The sequence below is a fragment of the Anabrus simplex genome, chromosome 5 (assembly GCF_040414725.1).
Source record: "Anabrus simplex isolate iqAnaSimp1 chromosome 5, ASM4041472v1, whole genome shotgun sequence".
Taxonomy (NCBI): Eukaryota; Metazoa; Arthropoda; class Insecta; order Orthoptera; family Tettigoniidae; genus Anabrus; species Anabrus simplex.
Window position 1 is genome coordinate 182,229,780 of NC_090269.1, and position 12,160 is coordinate 182,241,939.

Consider the following 12,160-nt stretch of genomic DNA (forward strand, 5'->3'; position numbering starts at 1 on the left):
TCTGTAATGCCTTAAAATTTTTCTTATAAGAGTCACCTCCATAGTTTGGGAATAGCCCCCGTTTCATTGGCCTAGTGCCTCTTAGGTTTTAAGAAGTTTCATATAGGAGTGCAAGTACACGCCTGTAACTGTTCGATCCTAAGCTTCTCACTTGAGGAGACGAAAGTTATTACCTTGGGACACATCAATATCAAATAAACTGTATGTGGCTTGCCCGCAAATTGCCACGCAAATAGAAACAATTAACATTCCATGGTTTCCCATTTCTCTATGTGATGTATGGGCGCCAGCGTTACAGTTTTAAACAAAACTGTAAAGCAAAATTTATATTTACTAGCATAGAGACTTATACTTAAATCACAGGGGTAGGATTTTAAATAATTAATCATTAAGTATCGTTTGAGAAAGAAAATTAACACAATATAAAATACAAATGAATTTATTATACAAAAATAATGAGATGAATCGGAAAAGTTCCTTAAAGCGTGGAGGGATTTAGAATTTACGTTACTCAAATTACTATTGCTTGCTTTATCTAATTGAAGCTCACCAATTGCAGTTTCCGTTGAAGTCATCTGGTTTCCGTGGTTACTCGTTCTCTTCTTCTCGATGTACACGGTACAGACTTGTACCAAATTCCATGGACTTGAACTAAACATAGTTCTTCGTCCAGAAGATTTACTGAATATAACACAAGCCATAAGCTTGTTTCGTCTCACGCAGATCCGATAACATTACCTCAGCTGAGTACTGTGTTGAAGCGACAACACACTGTACAAAAATAACTATGTCTTGGAGAGACCACACACTGTCTCAAAATCAATAACGTCGTTCAAAGTAGATGTTCACAGTAGAAGTAGCGATGTGAGTGAGTATCCGTGACTCCGTGTTAGATAATATCACCGGGCTCTTCCCACTCTTGGTAACAGCTCAATCTCAGATCTCTATATAACGAAGCATCTGATTCGTAGATCGCATTATCATCTCCCTCTCTTCTTTCTTCTTGACAAGACCAGTAGGCGTGGCGATGATGTAGTCTGCAAGCCTAGCCTTGCACGCAGGTCGCTGTTTACTGCCTTGGCTCATGAGTTTAACCCAATGACTCATGTAATTTTCCCCCGCTATAAGAATAACCTTTTCCGTATACACAAGTATGAGATGAAATGACAACAACTATATCCCAACATATTGACCATATTTACAGTACATAATGAATTCCTATCCTACCTAATATAATAATTTAAATAATAAATGATGTTATAACTATATAATATGATTCCTTGTTTACAAATGATTGACGTAGAATAAATATGTTAGGCCTATTACGAATAATTGGCGATGGCGGATAAACTTGATATCAAATGATATCACGTAAAATGATAGTATATTACATTAGTCTGGCTGGAGAAGCCTGGACGGTTACACGCCTCCATTCATCTTTGTATTTTGGGCCATTTACTTAACCTGTTCTTTTCTGCTAAGGCCCAGTAGGTTGGGTACAAGATACCCCTGTTTCCTTGTAAGTGTGCCTTGAGGGCAGTTAATGGTAAAGTCTGTTGAGGCCTTTAATAGGCTCAGAAAATTGAGAGCGGGTCAGCTCTTTTATTTGTGGTAAAAGTGCCTCAGAGAGGCTTGATATTAAAAGTTGGGAGTAAGTGCTCAATGTATGGAGGGGATTTCTGCCCTTTGGTAAATACGTGTCGTGTCAGCTGAGAGCTCAGGAAATGTAAAGTGAGGGCTTGAAGCCCAAGTTCTGTTTATACCACCAATCTAGTCTTTCCTAGACTTAAATTTTCATTACTGGTACCTTGTTACTTGTTGTTTCTTTTAAAAGAGAGAAAAAAATATAACCTTTGTCACAGTTTTAAATTAACTTTGATTTTGTAGTCAGACCCGTTCACCCCGGCACCTTCTTTCATCTCTGCTGTTCCACAGATACCTTGGAACAATGACCATTACCATTGTCGCGCGTAAGCAATTGCGCAGGATTACTGGCGATAGGAATGACATACTTCCGTGCATTATTGACCTTATTATAGAGGTGAACAATTGCAAAATCAATCTCATTCCTATAGTTTAATTTAAATGTGTTTAAATTTTTATTTATATGCCAGGAGAATCTACTGTAATCTAAGAATGTTCTCAAAAGGAAAAGATGGCTCTTGTAAACGAACCCAGGAAAGATTTAAATGATCGGTTTACGCTCAGAAGAAGTACATTGAAAATTCATAGCCTGTTTCCCGTCATTCAACCGGGTCAAGAATGGAATGAATAAAGTCCCATCTAGCGGCGAGGATAGGAATTGTGCGGGCTGCCGAAGCCTGTCGCATTCCTCTGGCGCAATGATTAATGAATGGCAAATGAAATTATATTGGAGAGTGTTGCTGGAATGAATGATGACGGGGAAACCCAGAGTACCTGGAGAAAAACCTGTCCCGCCTCCGCTTTGTCCAGCACAAATCTCACATGGAGTGACCGGGACTCGAACCACGGAACCCAGCGGTGAGAGAAATATCAATTGGTCTCACCTCCTTTTTCACCCCACCGCCGATAAGTTGATTTACCTCACCCAAAAAAGAAACTATGTTTCTTTATGTTTAAAGGAGATTCCAAATACCAATGTTCACGTCTGTTACCTTCAGTTTTGAGATATAAGTAGCCCCATAAAAATAATTCGCTTTTTCTTCACTTCCTTTCACACTCCCCCCTCCCTTAAGTGAATTTTCCGGCAAAAAATATTAGTTTCCTTAATAGTAAAGTATCTTCTAAATACCAATTATCACGGCTCTAACATCTTCAGTTTTGACATATGTGTCCTCATCAAAAGAATTCAACTCCTTTTCACTCCCGGGCCCCAAGATGATTTCCCCCTTCCCCCAAATGCGTTATTCTTTGTTATTAAAGGAGATCAAAATACCAATTTTCACGTCTGTAACAAATTTTTTATTAGATGTAAGTTTCCTCATACAATTAATTCAATTAATTTTTCAATTCTTTCACCTCCCCCTCCCCTCATTGGATTTTCCGAGAATACATGTTTCTTTACTTTTAAAGCAGATTCCAAATACCAAATTTCAATTCTGTAACATCTTCAGTTTTTGAGATATCAGTATTCTAATTAAAAGAATTCAACCCCATTTCCAATCGATTTTACACACACACCCCCCAAGTATTTTTCCAAAAAATAAAATACACATTTCTTTATTTTTCATAGACATAAAAAATACCATTTTTTACTTCTGTAATAACATTAAGTTTGTATATATATACTGTAGAAATTCTCATTCTGAAATTTCACCCCCTTTTTAGTTACCCTTACGTGGAGTTTCCAAAAACAGATCACCTATGTTTCTTTACTTTTACAGGAGATTCTAAATGCCAGGTTTTACGTCTAACATTTTACGTTTCTGAGATATACTGTAGATAATATCTAGTCTTTCTAAAAATTCACCCCAATTTGTCACTCCTCTATAACCCCCATTAATTGGATTTTCCAAAAACAAAAAATACGTGTTCCTTTATTTTTACAGGATATCCCATGTCCAATTTTCAGGTCTGTAATATCTTCAGTTTCTGAGATGTAAGTATCTTCATTAAAGGCATTCAACCCATTTTTCACCCCTCCTGTTGGGATTTTCCAAAAACAAAAACTGGGTGTATTTTATTTTTAAAGGAGATTCTCAATACCAACTTTTACATCTGTAAACTTTTATTAAAGTTTTGAGATATAGATACACTCATTTTAAAAATTCATCCCCCTTTTCACCCCCCATTATTTGGATTTACCAAAAACAAAAAATACGTGTTTCTTTATTTTTAAAGGAGATCCCAAATACCAATTTTCTGCTCTGTAATATCTTCAGTTTCTGAAATATAAGTAGCCTCATTAAAGGCATTCAACCCATTTTTCACCCCTCCTAATGGGTATTTCTGAAAAAAAAAAATACGTGTTTCTTTATTTTTAAAGGAGATTGTAAATGCCAATTTTTACATCTTTAAACTTTAAAAGTTTTGAGATATAGATACACTCATTTTAAAAATTCACCCCCCTTTTAACCCCCTTAGCGATGGAATATCCAAAAATCCTCCCGTAGCAAGCACCTACATTGTAATATAAATTTATCCTCAAAATTTCATTTCATTATGTCGAGTAGTTTTGGCTTGGTGATGATGAATCAGTCAGTCAGGACATGTTATTTTATATATATATATAGATTTCAGTAATAATATCACTGAGTGGAGTAGCCATGCATGTTAGCATGGCTCTGCATTCAAACCTCACCTTCAGCTGTCCTGAGAATGTGGGTGTTTTTTTTTTTTTTTTTTTTTTGGGGGGGGGGGGGTTTCCCTTTTGCACTCCCAAGAAAATGCTGGGACAGTTCGTATTCATAGGCCACAGCCAATTCCTTCCACTTCTTTACCCAGTTTCATTCACCATCATCCATTTCATATTCATTACCTTCTCAACTGAGGTTGTAATCAGGAAGAGCACCCAGCCAGAAAAACATGCTGTAAAATATCTCACTCCATCTCCGACCCCATATTGGGCTGCGGGGCTAAAAGGAACGATATGCATTCCATCAAAAGTATCAGTAACAAATTACAGTTGAACCTGCTTTATACGTAACTCTGTTCTACGTAATTCGTATTTGTACGTAATTTCCTTTAGGTCCCGGCAAAATATAATATAAAAGCGTGTTAATTAAATCTTATTTATACGTAATTCGCTGTTATACGTATTAAGTGTCAGTGAAATATAACAGGATCGGTCCTTGTCGTTCAAACAGCATTGCTCGAATCTGTCAAAGAAGCTGAGTACAAGAGTAAATCTACTGCATAAACTAGCGGGCAGCAACTGGGGTGCAGATGCAAACACTCTTCGCACTGCTTCACTTTCTCTAGTATACTCGGCTGGTGAGTACTGCGCTCCTGTGTGGGAAAACAGCGTACATTCAAGCAAGATTGACGTACAGCTCAATGAAACCATGAGAGTTGTTACTGGTACAGTGAGGTCGACTCCTACTCAGTGGCTGCCTGTTTTAGCAAACATTGCTCCTCCAGATCTGAGGAGAAAAGCAGCAAAAGTACAGTTGCTCAAGAAGACCTTTGCACACAGGAACTCACTTTTGTTCAATGCTTTACGAGATCCACCTGTGATGAGGTTAAAATCCAGGAATCCACTCTGGACTGATCTACACTCCTATGAAAAATTCAGTGTAACAGCAGAATGGAGACAGCGATGGGAACAATGTCCACCCACTAACGCCTTTCTGATTAAAGACCCAACGAAGAAAGTGCCAGGTTTCGATCTTCCTCGACATGAGTGGTCAAAACTCAACCATTTCAGAACAGGCCACGGCAGGTGCCGATATATGATGAAAAAGTGGGGATATTGTGAAAGTGCTGCGTGTGAGTGTGGTGCTGAGAAGCAGACATTGCTTCATGTTGTTGAGAGCTGTCCACTGTCAGCATTTAAGGACGGTTTACTGACTCTGCATAAATTGACACCAAGTGCACTGGACTGGTTGTCGAAGCTGGACATTCTAGTTTAATTACCTCTATATTTTAATGTGTATGTTAATTGTATATTTTTACAGATTATGCTTGTAAATGCCATACGATAATAATAATAATAATAATAATAATAATAATAATAATAATAATAATAATAATAATAATAATAATGAGTTTTGCGTAATTGCAATGAGAACGTACTTCTTAAAAAGAAACTACTGTACTTACGAAGTTTCCTCTTTGCCGGCGTAGGTGGAAGTAGAGCGATCGGGTTTCGGTGCTGAAACAGAACACAAAGAGTTTCGCCGAGTGACATTGTTGACCCTTACTTACTGGCGGCTTAACAAAGGCGAGTCCAATTCGCTCCCCCACAACCTTCATCGTTTTTGACACGCCGCCAAAGATTGAGATACATGATAAGCAAAGTGGGCGGTTTTCGTGCGGAACCAACATAAAATACAGTAAATTTGTTTGAATATGAGAATTTCTTTCGTGGGAACAACAGCAAATTTCAAAGTATCGTCGCCATAAGACCTATAATTGTCGGTGCGACGTAAAGCAACTTGCAAAAAAAATTCAAAGAGCATTATAGAAAAATGCTGGTTCAACATTTAATAACACAGTGATGCAGGAAATGAACCTCTCTCCATTAATTTGCTACAAGCCATGGATTTTATTTCGGCTGCCTGGAAGCAGGTCTCATCCTCCACAACCAGCAACTGTTTCCGCAAACCTGGTGTCTTACCAGAAGAGGCTGCCTCTAATGATGATTATGGGGACGAAGTTTTGTCTAACAATGAGCTAACGCTACCGGAGGGTATAGAATTCGATACTTTTGTGCTTTTCGATGATAATCTGGCTGTATGTGGAGAATTACGGGATGAAGAGATTATTGCTGATCTATGCAAACAACGCGGCGCTTGAATCTTTTTTTTTTTTTTTTTTTTTTTTTTTTTTTTTTTTTTTTTTTAATTTTTTTGGGGATAGGGATGGGAATTGAGACGAGTGTGGGTAACATGAACAATCAAAAAGAATAACCTTATTCAACATTGGGTATACAATATTGGCTGGAGTAGAGAATTAACTGTAGAGTATAACAAATTTATACTATGTACCAATTTCCAAATCTTGACACCTAAACTGAGTGAAGTGTTAAGTGCAGTCGAAGTGTGTAGGCCTTACATCAGTGCGAAGAGTTGTAGTGAAAATGCTTTGAATTCATTACTAAGTTTGCTAAAGGAGATTTATATTCTTAATGCAAGAAAAGTGAAACAAGCCGAACTATCTGATTTCTTTAAGGCTGGACCAAGTTCAAAATAATATTTTCTGTCTTAATGTATTTATTATTTGCAAGGATTTACACATGTAGGTCTATTCCATTGTTTTTTCAGTAAATATGTGATGTATTGTGTAAGTCTGATTTCTAAGTAATTCTGAGTTAAAAGTAGTTTCTTCCCTTCCCCTCGATATACGTACAAGTCAAGTTCAACTGTACCTCTAATAGTGTCTTTTTCCTTTAAGAAAAAAAAAACCCGGCCCAGAGGGTTCACCTGTTCATCAAAACTCAGCAGTGAAAAGGTTAAGACCAATCCTGTTAGTAGTGCTGCGGACCATTTTATTAGCAAGTTAGTCCCCAGATTTCAAGGTCCCTGCACCATTTTGAAATTTCTTACCACTGTATCTCTACCGGTGAGCGATCCTGAAGGGAAGAGGATCAGCAGAGTGCATTTATGCACATAAAGGTACACTAGGTGTTAGTATTTCAAAAGTGCATTTCTTTGTCTGTGACTATTTAAGACTTAGTTGTAAGAAAATCTCTTATTTTTTTTGTGGCTGGCCACCCCACATAAGTGGAAAAATACTGCTTAGGTGAATATCCATATGTTTACGAACTGTATTCGACATTTATTAATGTACTGTGTTCCTTGCATCTTTTATTTGTAAAGGATTTAGTGTGGTAAAGATTAGGTTAAGTAAGATCTGTAAGTAATTCTATGGTCGCAACTTACGAAATTGTCATTGTAAATTTGGGATACTTAGGTAAACTCCTGTATTTTTAATATTTTTTAATATATTGTCTTTTCCACATTAGTGAAGTAGCACTTACCCTGGGTTTGTCGGGTTCTTCAGTGTGGGAGGGAGTCTTGATATCCGGAGCAAGAATAAAAGCCACTGGTTGGGTGATGCTCTAACATTTTGATGTATGTATATATATATATAGAGCCTCTGTGGCTCAGGCGGCAGCACGCCGGCCTCTCACCGCTGGGTTCCGTGGTTCAAATTCCGGTCACTCCATGTGAGATTTGTGCTGGACAAAGCGGAGGCAGGACAGATTTTTCTCCGGGTACTCTGGTTTCCCCTGTCATAATTCATTCCAGCAACACTCTCCAAACCATTTCAATTCTCATTCATTTATCATTGCCCCGGAGGAGTGTGACAGGCTTCGGCAGCTGGCACAATTCCTATCCTCACCGGTAGATGGGGGCTTCATTCATTCCATTCCTGACCCGGTTGAATTACTGGAAACAGGCTGTGGATTTTCATTTTCATTCATATATATATAAAATACTCTTTTATATCTTTGTAGAAGAAACTAAGTCAAGTCAAAAATAAAGAAGCCTAGGAGCTCAACTTTCATGCCTTCATCAATTCACCGTTCTGAACTCAACCTTAAAAAATTTACAAACGCTAGCCTTATCTGTTTTGATTCCCCTTTTCTGTCATGTATCTGTTTTATATTGCTGCTCGAGTTTGTGAGGAAAGATAGCATTTGGAATTAATTGGAACTCTTAATTTATTTGGTTGTATAAAAAAATGTATTATCTGATCTCATATGGTGAAAAATTGTAAATGATGGTCTGAACTTTTGGACTTTTGAAATATACTGTAGAATATACACAGTTTGGAAGTTATTTCAGATTTCATAAGCCTGGTCCTTTCCAGAACTTGTGCAATTATAGTGTTTGCTAGAAGGAAGAGCGTTAGCGGGCAGACATGCTCGTGCTGAGCTCCCATCACATGGGGAGCCCGCCTATCCTAAGGTTAAGCACTCCTGTTTCTTAAATTGTTTGGTTGTAATTTCACTTAAATCTGAAATGTAATACCTTTTTAAATATCCAGTAGTTCACCCTTGGATCTTACGTTTACCACCAACTTTTAAATTCGTGATAAGTTAGTTTTTCAGCGAACATCATCTTCAATCTTGTCGGAGGCAAACCTTGTTTGTAACTTCTTACTTAAATTAAAGCTTTCCATAAGGTTTGTCCTCAGTAGTGCTGTATTACTTACTATACAGTATTTTGACTTTCCCTTCCTGTAATGATTTGGTTAACGAAGTACAGTAATCCTGTATTCTTCTACCTTTGTACTAATTTTTGCTATCTTGTATTGTGTAGAATGGAACTAAACCTTAGTAACAAAGATGTAAATTGTTGTAATAAGTTTTGGCATGTTTTCATTCGGTGCCAAGGCCCATGTATCTCCTTTTAAATAGTTCTTTTAGCGTGCTGAGCATGTGTTTCATTCTCAAGGTATGTTCAACTAACATCTAACTAATGATAGACTGATGCAGCCCTCTGATGAGGGTGGACACCATCTCTGCTGTGTATGGGATATTGTTAGCATGGTGGACGATAGTGTTACTACTGGAGTCTTGTTTGTTTTTTGAGTTTTGAATATGTTAATTGAAATAAAATGTTGGCTCCTAAAAATCATCTATCGGAATTTTCAGCCATGAAAGGCTACGTTTCACTACCTCGTAGGGTTCCCGCCGTCTTCCATATCCTAACCTTGTTTTTAAATTTTGATGGTGTTTTTTAACATTTCTAAATTTTATTTAATATTATAAATTTTGTTCTTTTAATTGTTTTATGTGTTCAGCACTCAATAACCACCACAATAATCTTCTGTAAATAGTAGCTTGTTATAGAAACTACTTAACATGAGTAATTGGCTTTCTAATCTCAATGTTGTTATTGACACAATGTTTTACTGGTTTCTGCCCATGAGGAGGTTGAAAATTAAATAAAATTCCTTGCATCCTATATCCATTGATATTATGGTATTTATGGAGTGGTTTGATTTGATAAGGCATAATTGTAAGAATAACATTCTAAAACGAACCACAGAATGCAAAGTGGTTAAGAAGTTTTTTTAAGGGTCTATTTTATACTGAGAGAGAGAGAGAGAGAGAGAGAGAGAGAGAGAGAGAGGTAGGTTGATTTGCATAGTAGTTTAGCTGCTGGCCAAGGCTTGACCTGGACTAGAATCTTCACCTAATAAATCATGTGGCAACAGAAATATGAACATGTGGTCCTAAAACCCCACACCAAATCTCAAATGGGCCAGAATTAAATGGGAGAAGCTAAAGAAAGCTTTTAAATGTATACATGGGGTGAAGTATTTCTCCTTGAAGGGAAAACATTCATCTTGCATTCTGTCTGCACAACGTCTAATTTAATATAACAAAAGATTATTTTAAAAATATCTCCAGTCAACACATAAAATATAATTTCACACTCTTGCGAGAGCACTGCTGAAGACTACAATATTGTACTGCACAGACATCACACAATTATACAGTGGTATTTTAAACAATCTTACAAGGTAGCTTTATCAAATGTAACACAAAGTTAGAATGAAGATAAATTTCCCTGGTTATTTAACTGGCAAAATAAATTACACAAGGAGCACTTACATCATATTCCTGGTTTTCCGGCTCTCTGTCTCCAAATCCTTCTTCTTCTTCCTCATCAGATTCCAATTCAGGTCCAATGTAATTCCCAAACTCATCATAAAGCTCAGCATCCATTTCTGAAGCAAAACCAATATGCACAATGAAAACTATACCAAGTTTTTTAAAGTACTTTTCTTGACAAATGGAAGTGCAGGTTTGTGATCCCAATGTTTATTTTAAAAGTGGATAAAACCGATATAATAACTTTGTCTGGCAAATGATAGACTGATGCAGTCCGCTGATGAGGGCAGACAGCATCTCTGCTGTGAACAGGGAAATTGTTAGCGTGGTGGACAATAGTGTTATGTATGGTTTACAAGTTGCAGGATATACTGGGACAGCACAAACACCCATTCCCCAAAACAAAGAAGTTATGCATTTTACAATTAAAATCTCTTGACCCGGCCAAGAAACAAACCTTGGACACAGGATCAAAATCAAAGACACTAATTACTTAGGCATGGAAATGAACAAAACTAATATAAAACAATTCAAATCTGTCACAAATACACTGACTGACAGAGCAAATGCAACACCAAGAAGGAGTGGTCAGAACTTTATGCCAATTGCAGGGTAGACTGACGTCACTGAGGTATGCTCATGATGTGAAATGCGCCGCTGTGCTGCGCACATAGCGAATGATAAATGGGACACGGCGTTGGCGAATGGCCCACTTCGTACCGTGATTTCTCAGCCGACAGTCATTGTAGAACGTGTTGTCGTGTGCCACAGGACACGTGTATAGCTAAGAATGCCATGCCGCCGTCAACGGAGGCATTTCCAGCAGACAGACGACTTTACGAGGGGTATGGTGATCGGGCTGAGAGGGGCAGGTTGGTCGCTTCGTCAAATCGCATCCGATACCCATAGGGATGTGTCCACGGTGCAGCGCCTGTGGCGAAGATGGTTGGCGCAGGGACATGTGGCACGTGCGAGGGGTCCAGGCGCAGCCCGAGTGACGTCAGCACGCGAGGATCGGCGCATCCGCCGCCAAGCGGTGGCAGCCCCGCACGCCACGTCAACCGCCATTCTTCAGCATGTGCAAGACACCCTGGCTGTTCCAATATCGACCAGAACAATTTCCCGTCGATTGGTTGAAGGAGGCCTGCACTCCCGGCGTCCGCTCAGAAGACTACCATTGACTCCACAGCATAGACGTGCACGCCTGGCATGGTGCCGGGCTAGAGCGACTTGGATGAGGGAATGGCGGAACGTCGTGTTCTCCGATGAGTCACACTTCTGTTCTGTCAGTGATAGTCACCACAGACGAGTGTGGCATCGGCGTGGAGAAAGGTCAAATCCGGCAGTAACTGTGGAGCGCCCTACCGCTAGACAATGCGGCATCATGGTTTGGGGCGCTATTGCGTATGATTCCACGTCACCTCTAGTGCATATTCAAGGCACGTTAAATGCCCAACGCTACGTGCAGCATGTGCTGCGGCCGGTGGCACTCCCGTACCTTCACGGGCTGCCCAATGCTCTGTTTCAGCAGGATAATGCCCGCCCACACACTGCTCGCATCTCCCAACAGGCTCTACGAGGTGTACAGATGCTTCCGTGGCCAGCGTACTCTCCGGATCTCTCACCAATCGAACACGTGTGGGATCTCATTGGACGCCGTTTGCAAACTCTGCCCCAGCCTCGTACGGACGACCAACTGTGGCAAATGGTTGACAGAGAATGGAGAACCATCCCTCAGGACACCATCCGCACTCTTATTGACTCTGTACCTCGACGTGTTTCTGCGTGCATCGCCGCTCGCGGTGGTCCTACATCCTACTGAGTCGATGCCGTGCGCATTGTGTAACCTGCATATCGGTTTGAAATAAACATCAATTATTCGTCCGTGCCGTCTCTGTTTTTTCCCCAACTTTCATCCCTTTCGAACCACTCCTTCTTGGTGTTGCATTT

The 12,160-nt window shown here is 39.2% G+C and overlaps 1 protein-coding gene across 3 annotated transcripts in view; it reads right to left on the minus strand.

Moving 5' to 3' along the window:
• The window catches only part of LOC136873888 (116 kDa U5 small nuclear ribonucleoprotein component), a 398,344-nt gene that overhangs the window by 362,014 nt on the left and 24,170 nt on the right, over positions 1 to 12,160 (minus strand). For all 3 annotated transcript variants that reach the window (XM_068227586.1, XM_067147207.2, XM_067147208.2), the window contains one exon: positions 10,211 to 10,326. In XM_068227586.1, the coding sequence (XP_068083687.1) occupies positions 10,211 to 10,324 (114 nt within the window). In that variant the 5' untranslated portion in view covers positions 10,325 to 10,326. The remainder of the gene's footprint in view (positions 1 to 10,210; positions 10,327 to 12,160) is intronic.